Source organism: Centruroides sculpturatus, unplaced genomic scaffold (assembly GCF_000671375.1).
Source record: "Centruroides sculpturatus isolate CEXI.00-Female unplaced genomic scaffold, Cexi_2.0 scaffold1890, whole genome shotgun sequence".
NCBI lineage: Eukaryota > Metazoa > Arthropoda > Arachnida > Scorpiones > Buthidae > Centruroides > Centruroides sculpturatus.
In genome coordinates, this window is record NW_019386196.1 from 92,314 (window position 1) to 106,977 (window position 14,664).

Here is a 14,664-nt window from a genome sequence, read left to right on the forward strand (position 1 = left end):
CATTGTTGGAAATGTATAACAACCTGACAAAAATCTCTGAAAGTTTATTCAAAAAAAAAATAATAAAACAAAACGTTTGTTTTTTTGAATAAAAGGAATGTTGTAATGCACACTCACAGATATTGAGTATGCATTACAACATTCTTAGATAATAATTAACATAATTACAATAACTTAAAATGGTAGCATTCTTTTTGGAAGACTGTGTATTACGATTTACATAAAAATAACAGTTACTTTACAACCATTACTTTAATCAAATGTTCTTAATGATACATAGCTTATAAAATAAAATCTTAAAAAATTAATATTTTATCTCTTTTATGCACATGCTTTTACTTAGAAATGTCTGAATATTTTATCCAATGTTAATAAATCATTCGACATTTTCGGCTATTATTAAAATTAAGCTAAAATAAACATTAAAAATATTAATGCATACCTCATTTTATATAAGAAATTTACATACCTTGATGATTTGGTATAAAAGGAGCACTTGCCATTGATGTAGAAATGGCATTAGAGTGAATGACGCTATGCGGTATTATCTGGGTGGGTGTAGTTGTATGGTTGCCGGGATTCTGGCCATGGATAGGATAACTCTGAAATACTGGATGAAATTGTTGGGGCATGAACACCAACGGGTGTGATGGTGCCTCGTAATTAGGATGGTTATTATGGGAATGTTGATTAAAGTGAGCTATGTGATTATTCAGGGAGGTTGTAGAATTAAGAACGTTAGTGCCAGACTGAAGAGAATGTTGTATGAGTCCGTGATACACAATCGGCTGAGGGGTGAGAGCCGGTCCGGGATGTCCAGTTGGGGTAGGAGTGTGAGCAGGAGTAATGTGGGTTCCGTTTGACGGCGGCTGATTTACAGGAGACGATGCATGAGAGTGAGGAGTTGAAGCATTAGAGTGTGATCCCACCGACCCTTGTGGTACACTATTAACGGGTATAGTATGTGTTGGTACCGCAGTTGATGTACCCAGATGCGGTGGCACTGAAAGATTATACATGTATAGTTTTGGATACAATACTACATCAAACATAATTATAGAAGTAAAAGATTAATTCATAAAAATAAATTGCAAATGACAAGAGAAAATAATCAATATAAAATTTGATCCACGAATATAATTAATGAAAATTAGTTTAAATTTTTAAATCTTATTCACAAATTTAGATGTTAAAAATGCTAGTTTTAATCCTAAAAGTATTAAGAAGAGACATATTAAAACTAATTATATAAAGTAAAATTCAATGCAAAAATTATTTTCTAATACATTTTCAAAATTTTAACTTGTTAAATATGTTAAAAGCATGTGAAAAAATAATAAATTTAATTTAGTAAAAATATATGTTTAAAGATTTTACTTTATTACATTTTCCTTTGAATTATTGAATGTAAAAAAATTACATAATTCAGAAGATCAAAAGTCTTTTTCTTGGCAATGTATATGAAAATTTACATTGTATGTAAATTATACTTAGCTTATGCTGGCATGTAATCTCTATATAAATTAGCATTTCAAATTTGATTTTAAAATTAATTCAAAAATAATAAAACAGCTTTGAACATTCAGCATAAAAGAAATAGAAAACTAATTTTTTTTAATGTATCTAAATAACTTAGTACATAAACTGATTGATTGATTTACTAAAAAGTAAAAAGTTAATTCAGGACTCAGCCATAATTCAGCTCCATGTTTATAAAGAGTGAGTCAAAAATATCCATACAAAACACAGACCACATGAAGGAACATACTTGTAATATTTGTAACTATGTAACATCAGTTATGTTAACTCTTTTACTGGCACAAATGAGAATTTTTCATACATGCTATTTTCAATTATACTGCTTTCTGAGAATTTCTCTTACTAACCTTGACTTTATTAACCTGTGGTTAATAAAAGTTAGTAAGTGAAATTCTCAGGAAAGGTAACATGCATTTGCTTTGAGTGGAGGAAAACATTCGTATATGCAATCACTTAAATGGCAGTCACATATTTTATGATTTATAAGTGACTGCATTATAAGGTGATCCCTTTACCTTTGTACAAAGACTTCTGAATCACCCTATAGTTCAATAATTAAATGTAACTATGTTGCTGATATTCTGTTCAAAAGATAACACAGAAATATAATGGAATTAAAATAAATAAATGTAAAATTTATATTTGTAGAATTGATAAACACTGGAAGGTGGTACACATGCAATACAACAATTCTAAACATTCCAGTTTTGTAACTAAGCATTTTTAACTTGCTTGTAGTTTTGGCAAAACACCTAACCTGTTTACAATATTATCTTAAAACAAATAAACTATATATATTTGCATAACTGATTACTCGAGATTTTGAAATGTTTTACAAAACTCCAATTATCACCCAATGATGATTAGTACCTGTTTAAATTATGTTCTAAACTGGCTGTAGTAGAAATTAAGAAATTAAATATGTGGAAGGTATTTTAGTGGATTTGTACAGTTGTTTTCCTTCAAATATTAATTATTTGCCAATTATTCAGAGATATAAACATAGAAGTTTTGGGATACCAAATTTTAATCCATCATTGAATGTAGCTTTATCAATTGGATATTGAAAATAACAACAATTTCCAAATCTTACAATATATCAGCACAATAATAAGTACAGTTGAGCATCAATTATCTGAATATCGATCAACCGAAAGCATTCCAGTTGGCAAATTTAAATTTCCACTAATGCTGTGGTGCTCCAATATTTGGCTATTCTATTTTGGCTGTCTTTGGCTACTCCAATATTATTTTTGTTGGTGTGCGTGTTTTAGCTGGCAGCACTGGCATGACCATGAGAGGTTAGTTAAGGACGCACCAGGATTTGAACAAATTTCAACATGGGATAGATTCATATATTTTTTTGTACATAATCGGTTATCCGAACAAATACAGTCCCAAATTGTTTCGAATAATTGATGCTCTACTGTATATCATTTTAAATGTTTCTCTTCAAAAGTTATTAATATAAAATGAACAACTCACTATAAAGATTTGTTGAAAATTGGGGAGTCTCTCCTTGCGATGGATTAGCAGAAGCCATCATTCCAACCGGCTGTGGTGACAATACTCGTGGTCCAATCATCGGATACATCTAAAATTTAAAGTGATACAAAAAAAAAACTGTTAGTATTTTTGATTAATAGATTTGAATACTAATTTTTATATTATGTAATGTCATGCTATTTTAATAATATCTATTTTTTAAAATAAATCAATGTATTTAATGAATCTGAAAAGATCTAAAAATTAACAATATACATTAACTATATTTGGTAAGGTTACAATTATTTATTCTATACTTATGTAAATATGGTAAGTAATGCTAAAATAGCATGATAAGGCTCCCAAAACAATGATATTTATATTGAAATAAATGGAAAAGTGTTGATAAAAAAGAAAACAAAAATATGAAATAAGGAAATTATATAGAACTCCATAAGAAAAACAAGTTAAAATGAATTAAATGATAATGCGGGATTTAATGGGCCATAACTGGGTAGTTAAATATAGAACATAATTTGGATTAAAGGTAGGAGACTAAAATGTAAATTAAAATGATTATCTTATCGATAAACAATTAATTATTTGCGAATTCAAGTTTTCAAGTTATTATTACAATTTATTAATTTACATAAACTCAGTAGCTGTAGTATGTATCCATATTGCAACGTTTAAAGTGTCTAAAAATTTTAAATTAAATTAGAGGAATAAAAACAATAAGACTTTTAATTCAAATGGTATTTTTAAATTTTTTAGTACAAAAATCTTTGGTAGCATATAATATAAATGGCTACAAAATTTTCTTTTTAAACAATTTTCCTACAAATTTCTCACAATATCTATTCATTATTAATGTATCAATTAAAATGAAATTAGATTACTCGATGGTTTACAAACATGCTGCAGTTTTGTAGTTAGTTCCAAGACTTGATGAATTAATTACATTTACTCTTCAGATGATAAGCAAAAGAAGTAATGTTTCCCTCTCAAAAAAAATAAGTAAAAATGAAGATGTAAAATTATTTTGCAGAAGAGCAGCATTTCCCAAACATCTTATGGTCCCTCTCAAAATAAAACCATGTAGAAAATAAATCATCTCCTGCCTTGATAATTATTTAACTTTATGCTAAACTTAATTATTAGGGAGGAGAGCTAATATTTGATTTATTATACTAACTCGTTTAAGAATAAAATTTCTTTGCATCTCCATTTCTTGTTCCTTTTCTCCTCCACTCTGCATCCCTTTCGAGAATTTTCGGCCATAGTTTGGGAACTGCTGCTGTAAAGCATCAATCTAAAATTATCTACAGATATTAAAAAAAAGCACCTATATATATAAAAGAGGATGAAAAATTGTTAGGCAATTATGAAGTACTAATGAAATAGAATAATCCAAATTATTTTGATACTTCACATGAATAAATTAAGACATTTTAAATCAATCAAACATGCACTATTTAATGTCAATAATTAATCAAAATTTAATGATTATAGAAAAAATATATATATATATTTACTCAAAATTTATTTAATAAAACAGTAAATATTTTAAATATATTTATTAGAAAGAAAACAAAATATTAAAAATGAATAATCTTTACTGTTTTACATTGAATTTGCTGGAACTTTATCCAAATTCTACAGGTGAAAATTCTACAATAAACTAATTTACTTTTATGTTACAAAAAATGAAAGTATAAAGAATTTTATACGGCTTTATTATTTTAATGTCAACTAATTAAAAATAATAATAATGCATCATTGAAAATGTGAAAAATTTGGCATCATGGTTCAAAGCATGAAAAGGATAAAATGGCTTGATTCAGGTAATAAATGAAGTTTTATTTAGAAATGTTTTTGATCTGTAATCAAGAAATCCCTAGCTTAAATGCAGCATTCAATTTTCATCCAAGCTGGAATGAGCTGTTTAGGAGCCAAAAAAAAAAAACCTTTTGATTACAAGAATCAAGAGCCTATTGTCCATTTCATATGCTTTGATATTGTGTTTCATAAACCTTAACATTTTTTTTAATAATATAATGTTAGTAAAATTGTAAGATTAAATTATATTTATACACTGATAAAGTTTGAATTTAATATATATTTTAGTTATTGCTGTATTTGTAATATATGCAGATTTTATCAGATACAATTTGGAATATAGTGTGTTATTGCTAATCAGAACTAATTGTTGCACAGAATTGTTTAGCTTAGTAAAAATTTGCATTTGATAAGTTTTTATAGGATGGCATTAGCCCGTAACGACTCAAGTGCAAAAGTTGAATATGAGGAATGATTGATGTGGGAAATATTAAGCAACAATCAATAAGAAATACCAAGCACTAAAGTAGTTCTTCAGATAAATATCACAATTGTTGACTATGCTTCTTTGAAGCTGCTGTACAAATGGTTGTATCTATTACTTCGTATGATTTTAAGGTGCTTGAAGAAGCAGAGATCTTGATTAAAGGCTTTTATAGCTGTACGGCACTTAAGCCATTGTTTAATGTAAACTGTTACAACAAACAGAGAAGTATCAAATAAAGCTTATTCTTCTCTGATGAATAGCTTAATCTTAGGAAAAACATTTTTTAGGAATAAATTGTTCTTGCCATCAATTGATCTTGATGCATAGTGCAGGAAGGACAGAGTTTTAGTTTCTTCTCTGTGTCATCTCTTAAAAATAGTATACACAGATCTAAGTTCATGATAACCACTTCTTGGCATTTATTTCTGCAGTTCAGCTTTATAGAAGTCCAATAGTTCTTGAAGTTCTACATAATCTTTACCACTTTGATAATTACTAGCATCAACATTTCATCAACTTTCTCTTAATTGTATGAAGACAGGGATGTTAGGACTACTTGTTATCTCACATATTTTGCTTTCAAATTCATTTCTTAAGAGTAAGAAATGAATATGATGGCAACAGGGGGAAAACAACTTTGTACGCAATATTTGTTCAATGAGGATGCATGAAACATTTGAGAGGCCAGTGTTTGAGGCAACTGTATCACTACACAGAATTTTTACATTGTTTTCCAAACTCAAGCCTGTTATTGCATTCCTGATGGCTCATGCCTGCTCTTTACCATAAGCATTTTCTAATTTTCGAACACCAATGAACTGTTCTTTATGTCCAAATGTTAAAACTATTGGGAATCTTTCTTCTTTTGGTTCCCTAACATTCAATGCAGTTAACAGCTTACCATCCCAGTGAACAGACAGAATTTCAGAGATATCATAAAATGCAGCTTTAATGGCTTCAGCCCATTCTTTACTTTTATTTTGCTTGATTCAATGAATGAAAGATCTATTAATAGAGAGTTCTTCAGTGTTGTAACAAAGTGCTTCTGCTGTTGCCTAAAAAATATAAACAGCATCTCTTACACTCATTTGTCTAAAGAAGCCACTAATTTGTCAGTAATAAAATCTTTGGTTCTGCACCTTGTAGTATTCTGCCTCGGTGTATCATTCAGAAACTGTAAAGACAACTCACCATCACTGCATTCATCAATACTGAAAAATGTGCCATCTTCATCTTCGTATGATAAGAGAGAAAGTGAAGCTGAAGAGGCGAATGCCACTGACTACTTACTTTGTCTTTTCCTCTCTTCAAGTTTCCTTTTCCTTGACCGTTCTTTTTTGGAGAGTTTTCGGTCCACACCTGCAAGACAGTTTCTTTGCTCTGTTTGTCTCTGCCACAGTAAAAACTCTATTCTTATCTAATTTGATGGTTTGTAGAGCATTTGCATATGTGATATCAAACAGGCTGTTCAGATTGTTTTGAAACACTGCTTCAGTGCTTAAAAATGTCTTGAGTTCTTAATTTTTTTGTAATTTTCTCCACTCCAAATATAAATCTAAGTTTTTACAACGCTAAAGGGATCTTGCCAGAATTCTTTTTTTTTTATTACCCAAAAAGCAAGAAACCTGACAAGATCCCTTCAGCATTTAACCTATATTTACTTAACCTCTCTTATGTTTAAAATAAAACAGCCAGCACTTGTCTATTTGATGGCAAGTTGTCTATAGTTATTATTTAGTGTTTCACATTCCTTGGAACTGCATAAATCATATGACATATTATTAGTATAACAGAGCACAAATATATCTAATACAGCTGGAAACCGAACACGAACTGATAGTGCTCCATGTGTAACAACCAGTCCAGGCCTGACTAAAATGTGGCATATCCACACACATTGACACCCAAGTTGGCTTGGATTAATATTCTTCGATCGTCAAGAAATTAAATATGGACATGTTTTTGAGTGAAAGGAAAAAAATAAGCAGGTGGGCAATTCAAAAATTTTGAAGTCAGAAAATAAGGAACATTACTGTACACACATATAGGACTACAGACAAATACATACAGTTAAAAAACTTTTTATGCTGTATTAGTCACATATATTTATGTTAAAATGCTATTTTATAAATTTGTTGTGTTTTTAAATTATAATTTAAATCTGTTTTTGTCTTGAGCTGGAACTTTTATGTCCAAATTCACTACAAAGATCAAGAGTTAAAGTTACAAGTTAACCAATTACCATTAACCTTTGAGTATGTAAACACTTATTGGCTAACCTCTAACTCTTGATCCTTTGTTGTGAATATATGGAAAAATGAATAAAATTAGACTGGATTAAGCAAAGTTCAGATTGGCAGAAGTACACTGTAATCTAATTGTTATTAAAAATATATATACTGTATGTATTGTATTATGTATTTTTATATTGTGTGTTGTTTTTCTAGTTTGTAGCATTTTTGAAAATTAATTTATAAACAGAAAATGTACTTAAATATCAAAGAAAACACCACAGATTTGAATACCTGAGGATAAGCCAATGGTTGGTGTCCAGCAAATGGCATAATTCCTGGTGAATGTGGATATTGCAATGCCAATTGGCCTTGAGCAGTTTCCAATATTGGAGTTCCCGTTGCAGCAGCTAAATCAAACATATAATTTAATCAAAAATTTGAGATACAAAATTGTTATTTGTTATGTATTTNATGTAGATAGCTACAACAAATTACTATAATTCTTAAGTATCTTTACAGGTATATAAGTTTAAAAAGTTTCAAAGTGGCATATATTTAATGTTACCGCTTTCTGTAGTGTGACTAATATTACTAGACTTTCCAGTTGTGTATGTAGAACTTGTGGAATAGCAGATTCTAGGCACCGTAGGTGCATTTTCTGTGTGCACTAACTGAGTTAGATTGCAATTTTCGAATTGTAGATCTATAAATTCCCACTAGCATCTGTTTGCCGCAACATCCTTTAATCTTGGAACAAAGAGATAAAAGCTAAGACCAGGCAAGGAAAGCTTTCCTTGACTGGAGGAGCCCCCAGTTAACTATATATAAAGCTCCAGTATTTAAAAGAAGTTACGAAATTTCAACTCAAACATTTTCTCCAGAATGGAGTTAGACAGTTGACAAGAGTTAGAAAGATGTCAGGAACAGTATGATGCATAGGGACAAAATCCAGAGCATATATTTTAAATTAAATAAATTAAAAATAAGAGCTTGGTATTGTGACGATATTACAATAATTTTTGCTTATTGTATATAGTTAGTTATACATTGTTTAGTGTAAGTATTTTGCATATTGTGTGTTATGAATGGATATGCCTGTACTAATACAAACGTGTATATTTCAAAAGGTAGATAATTTTATCTGTAAAAATAGCTTAGTAATGCTACCATTTCAAATTATTGTAAGTATCTAATATGTAAATGGCCAGGACAATAATACAATATAAAAATATATTCACAAAATTGAAAGAAACAATAAATTTAAAATTTTGTCCTTTTCAACATCTCAGGAACAACAGACTTTGCAACAGAGTCGACCTTTTATAATATACTTTTATTTCCATGAAATTTTTAACATTTTTGAATATTGAGGCAAATGAGTATTCTCAAATAAAAAATTGACTCTGCCATAAACGTTCTTGAGATGTTGAAAAGGACTAAATAAGACGACATTCATTGTTTCTTCCAATTTTGCAAATATTTTTTATATTTTATTGTAATTATATTAATTATTATCTGAGAGGTATGCAATATACTCCAATCGACAGAGTAAGCATCAGAGTTTCATCTCCCATCTGCATTCAAATATCTTGTTCTCTACTACCTTTAAAAGTGTTATAAATAAAAATGACAACTTGGCATAGAAAAAGAATTTTGTGTTCTGCAATTTAAAAGTAGGAATCACTCATAATTGCATAACATGAGTAATTTGAAGGAACTGGAAAAGCTATAGAATTATAGCTGCTGTGGGAGGAGGGACAATGTCATCAGATCGATATATTTGTATGTTCTATTTTTGAAATATATTTCTGTATTAACACGATCATTACAAAATCGTTTTTAATTAAATACTCTACTTTGATAGCTAAAACATTATATTTAGAGCTGTGGATTAAATCTGCGCACACATTCAGGCTTTTTATATTTATGAAAATGACATACTAGGCACCCAAGACCTATAATAGACAAAGTGAGACCACTCACCCATTTATTGGAGAGAGACATACAGAATCTAATGAAGTGGTTACATAACATCATGTTATTTAACAACGAACATATAACTGTACTGGACTTTGTTTCTTTATATTGCCATTTCTTTGCAACCTTGCTTTTGTGCCTTACATAATTGGTTGTTTAAAACTGTGAATGGTCCACACCTCCACAATCAGGTATTAGAGCTAGAACACACATGCTATTCTACATGTTTCAAATTCAATAATATCATTTACCTGCAGTGCAGGGGTTACCAATGGTAAGTCCCCTTTCAGCAGACCTATGTAAACTGATTGTTTATATGCTACAAAATTACCTGTTTTTCTCCCAAATATCATATTTTATGCAAGGTATATTGAAGACATCCTCATCATTTGGAAATCAAAACCAGACATTAACATCTTTTTAGAACATATCAGCAATACATATGGGCTCACTTTTAAACAGTTCAACAATACCTCTGCACTTTTTAGACCTGAACATACAATTCAAAGGTGGTCACATTGAAACTGGGATAAATTATAAACCAGAATACTGACCATTATTTATTTTGGCTTCCAATCTAGCAATCCCTAAAATTACAAAGAGGTGGCATTCAGGGCTCTAACTAAAGATGAGTGTTCAAACACTGCTCAAACATCCTTGACACACTGGATGAATTAAAACACACTCAAGCATGGATATTCTAGAAAAATGATAGAGAGATTGGTGCTTATGTGTGCATGTAAAGCAAATGAACATACTCCAAGAAAATTCTAAAAATCAACAAAATGCAAATAAATCCAAATGTGTAATTGTCTAGTACAGTCAAAGACTCCACCAAATAAACAGAAAAATTTTTTGATAAAATTTCTGTCTGATGGCAAATATTTCTTTGTAAATAAAGATCCAAAGATTCTTTTGAAAACCACCATTTTATTACGTGTTATAGAATAAAACTTTAGACAACCAGACCTTCTTTTATAGGCTACTCGTCCATCCAGTTAAACCATTCCTTAAAAACAAAAAAAAATATCCAATTAAAAATATAAATTTAAAAAATTGGAACTGGTAAATCTTACGTCGTCTTCAAGTTTTCCATTCAACGGAAATTTTATCAAAATACTTTTGCAATAATTCGTCACCAGGAAATACCAGAAAATCTATATTTAACAGCAGTTTCTTCCAGTGGATATAAAGGTCCGAAATTCCCGAATGGAATAGAATGAAAACCTGAAGATATCGTAAGATCCACCAATTCCAATTTTTTAAATTTATATTTTTAATTGGATATTTTTTTTGTTTTTAAGGAATGGTTTAACTGGATGGCCAAGTAGCCTATAAAGGAAGATCTGGTATCATCTAAAGTTTTATTCTATAACATGTAATAAAATGGTGGTTTGCAAAAGAATTTTTGGATTGACTGTCTTTATTTTTAAAAAAATGTACTTATGTGTAGATACAATCCCCTGGTGTATAACCACCAAAATGGAAATTAAAGCTAACATAGAACAAGCCATGCTAATCAGGCATACCCTCCATACAGATCAAGCCAGATCCCTCGAGACCAAGGAAATATTAAAGGTAGCAAATAGAGAATTTCAACGACAGTGAGAAGTTATCAGCGCCGCCTAGAAATCTTTGTAAGACCACTTGAGAACAACTCAGGAAACTAGAGTTTTTAATTTTTACCAAATCACACATTATTATACAATATGTTAATTTTGTACAGAACATGCTAATAAATTTCAAAGTCATTCCAAGGTTTGAATTTTGTAACAATCATATTAGAACTCGCATATATTTTATAAATAGAAGGTATTAATACATCAGCCTGATAAAGGATATTAACAGGTCAAAAACATTTGTATATTGAAATTATTTGCTAGTGTGAAGATAAGGTTATTTTTATGTTAGTTTTCATATGTTTTAATTTACATTACAACTAAAAACACTGCAAAAGATTTAAAATAAACATTCGGCCACCTTCCATACTGGTTCCATAAGGATCATTTATTGGAAAAAACAAATGTTTCTAATCAGTTTAAGAGATATTCATTGTTGGAAATGTATAACAACCTGACAAAAATCTCTGAAAGTTTATTCAAAAAAAAAATAATAAAACAAAACGTTTGTTTTTTTGAATAAAAGGAATGTTGTAATGCACACTCACAGATATTGAGTATGCATTACAACATTCTTAGATAATAATTAACATAATTACAATAACTTAAAATGGTAGCATTCTTTTTGGAAGACTGTGTATTACGATTTACATAAAAATAACAGTTACTTTACAACCATTACTTTAATCAAATGTTCTTAATGATACATAGCTTATAAAATAAAATCTTAAAAAATTAATATTTTATCTCTTTTATGCACATGCTTTTACTTAGAAATGTCTGAATATTTTATCCAATGTTAATAAATCATTCGACATTTTCGGCTATTATTAAAATTAAGCTAAAATAAACATTAAAAATATTAATGCATACCTCATTTTATATAAGAAATTTACATACCTTGATGATTTGGTATAAAAGGAGCACTTGCCATTGATGTAGAAATGGCATTAGAGTGAATGACGCTATGCGGTATTATCTGGGTGGGTGTAGTTGTATGGTTGCCGGGATTCTGGCCATGGATAGGATAACTCTGAAATACTGGATGAAATTGTTGGGGCATGAACACCAACAGGTGTGATGATGCCTCGTAATTAGGATGGTTATTATGGGAATGTTGATTAAAGTGAGCTATGTGATTATTCAGGGAGGTTGTAGAATTAAGAACGTTAGTGCCAGACTGAAGAGAATGTTGTATGAGTCCGTGATACACAATAGGCTGAGGGGTGAGAGCCGGTCCAGGATGTCCAGTTGGGGTAGGAGTGTGAGCAGGAGTAATGTGGGTTCCGTTTGACGGCGGCTGATTTACAGGAGACGATGCATGAGAGTGAGGAGTTGAAGCATTAGAGTGTGATCCCACCGACCCTTGTGGTACACTATTAACGGGTATAGTATGTGTTGGTACCGCAGTTGATGTACCCAGATGCGGTGGCACTGAAAGATTATACATGTATAGTTTTGGATACAATACTACATCAAACATAATTATAGAAGTAAAAGATTAATTCATAAAAATAAATTGCAAATGACAAGAGAAAATAATCAATATAAAATTTGATCCACGAATATAATTAATGAAAATTAGTTTAAATTTTTAAATCTTATTCACAAATTTAGATGTTAAAAATGCTAGTTTTAATCCTAAAAGTATTAAGAAGAGACATATTAAAACTAATTATATAAAGTAAAATTCAATGCAAAAATTATTTTCTAATACATTTTCAAAATTTTAACTTGTTAAATATGTTAAAAGCATGTGAAAAAATAATAAATTTAATTTAGTAAAAATATATGTTTAAAGATTTTACTTTATTACATTTTCCTTTGAATTATTGAATGTAAAAAAATTACATAATTCAGAAGATCAAAAGTCTTTTTCTTGGCAATGTATATGAAAATTTACATTGTATGTAAATTATACTTAGCTTATGCTGGCATGTAATCTCTATATAAATTAGCATTTCAAATTTGATTTTAAAATTAATTCAAAAATAATAAAACAGCTTTGAACATTCAGCATAAAAGAAATAGAAAACTAATTTTTTTTAATGTATCTAAATAACTTAGTACATAAACTGATTGATTGATTTACTAAAAAGTAAAAAGTTAATTCAGGACTCAGCCATAATTCAGCTCCATGTTTATAAAGAGTGAGTCAAAAATATCCATACAAAACACAGACCACATGAAGGAACATACTTGTAATATTTGTAACTATGTAACATCAGTTATGTTAACTCTTTTACTGGCACAAATGAGAATTTTTCATACATGCTATTTTCAATTATACTGCTTTCTGAGAATTTCTCTTACTAACCTTGACTTTATTAACCTGTGGTTAATAAAAGTTAGTAAGTGAAATTCTCAGGAAAGGTAACATGCATTTGCTTTGAGTGGAGGAAAACATTCGTATATGCAATCACTTAAATGGCAGTCACATATTTTATGATTTATAAGTGACTGCATTATAAGGTGATCCCTTTACCTTTGTACAAAGACTTCTGAATCACCCTATAGTTCAATAATTAAATGTAACTATGTTGCTGATATTCTGTTCAAAAGATAACACAGAAATATAATGGAATTAAAATAAATAAATGTAAAATTTATATTTGTAGAATTGATAAACACTGGAAGGTGGTACACATGCAATACAACAATTCTAAACATTCCAGTTTTGTAACTAAGCATTTTTAACTTGCTTGTAGTTTTGGCAAAACACCTAACCTGTTTACAATATTATCTTAAAACAAATAAACTATATATATTTGCATAACTGATTACTCGAGATTTTGAAATGTTTTACAAAACTCCAATTATCACCCAATGATGATTAGTACCTGTTTAAATTATGTTCTAAACTGGCTGTAGTAGAAATTAAGAAATTAAATATGTGGAAGGTATTTTAGTGGATTTGTACAGTTGTTTTCCTTCAAATATTAATTATTTGCCAATTATTCAGAGATATAAACATAGAAGTTTTGGGATACCAAATTTTAATCCATCATTGAATGTAGCTTTATCAATTGGATATTGAAAATAACAACAATTTCCAAATCTTACAATATATCAGCACAATAATAAGTACAGTTGAGCATCAATTATCTGAATATCGATCAACCGAAAGCATTCCAGTTGGCAAATTTAAATTTCCACTAATGCTGTGGTGCTCCAATATTTGGCTATTCTATTTTGGCTGTCTTTGGCTACTCCAATATTATTTTTGTTGGTGTGCGTGTTTTAGCTGGCAGCACTGGCATGACCATGAGAGGTTAGTTAAGGACGCACCAGGATTTGAACAAATTTCAACATGGGATAGATTCATATATTTTTTTGTACATAATCGGTTATCCGAACAAATACAGTCCCAAATTGTTTCGAATAATTGATGCTCTACTGTATATCATTTTAAATGTTTCTCTTCAAAAGTTATTAATATAAAATGAACAACTCACTATAAAGATTTGTTGAAAATTGGGGAGTC

At 29.6% G+C, this 14,664-nt stretch overlaps 2 protein-coding genes across 4 annotated transcripts; both read right to left on the reverse strand.

Moving 5' to 3' along the window:
• Positions 1–202: 202 nt before the first annotated feature.
• LOC111614027 (zinc finger MIZ domain-containing protein 1-like) lies at positions 203–8,038 on the reverse strand. 3 transcript variants are annotated; one of them, XM_023355404.1, is made up of 4 exons: positions 7,876–8,038; positions 4,220–4,318; positions 3,025–3,133; positions 203–1,003 (listed from the first exon to the last, which is right to left on the reverse strand). In XM_023355404.1, the coding sequence occupies exons 1-4, from the start codon at positions 8,002–8,004 to the stop codon at positions 462–464; spliced, it is 879 nt and encodes a 292-aa protein (XP_023211172.1). In that variant the 5' UTR covers positions 8,005–8,038; the 3' UTR covers positions 203–461. The 3 variants fall into 3 exon arrangements, with proteins under 3 accessions (XP_023211172.1, XP_023211174.1, XP_023211171.1); XM_023355403.1 differs by having other exon boundaries at positions 207–1,003; positions 4,220–4,321; XM_023355406.1 differs by lacking the exon at positions 4,220–4,318 and having other exon boundaries at positions 204–1,003.
• A 3,949-nt stretch (positions 8,039–11,987) lies between these two features.
• Positions 11,988–14,658, reverse strand: LOC111614031. The gene is made up of 3 exons (XM_023355409.1): positions 14,636–14,658; positions 12,081–12,614; positions 11,988–12,004 (listed from the first exon to the last, which is right to left on the reverse strand). Coding segments are annotated over exons 1-3 (552 nt in total). The 5' UTR covers positions 14,637–14,658.
• Between the last annotated feature and the right edge of the window lie 6 nt (positions 14,659–14,664).

Excerpts from the sequence above, each read along its gene's own strand:
- LOC111614027 (XM_023355403.1), bottom strand. The coding sequence starts at position 8,004 with ATGTTTGATTTAGCTGCTGCAACGGGAACTCCAATATTGGAAACTGCT. Across the intron at positions 4,322-7,875 it reads AACCATTGGCTTATCCTCAG|CAGCAGTTCCCAAACTATGG; the intron begins GTATTCAAATCT and ends GATGCTTTACAG. Across the intron at positions 3,134-4,219 it reads GAAATTTTATTCTTAAACGA|ATGTATCCGATGATTGGACC; the intron begins GTTAGTATAATA and ends TTTAAATTTTAG.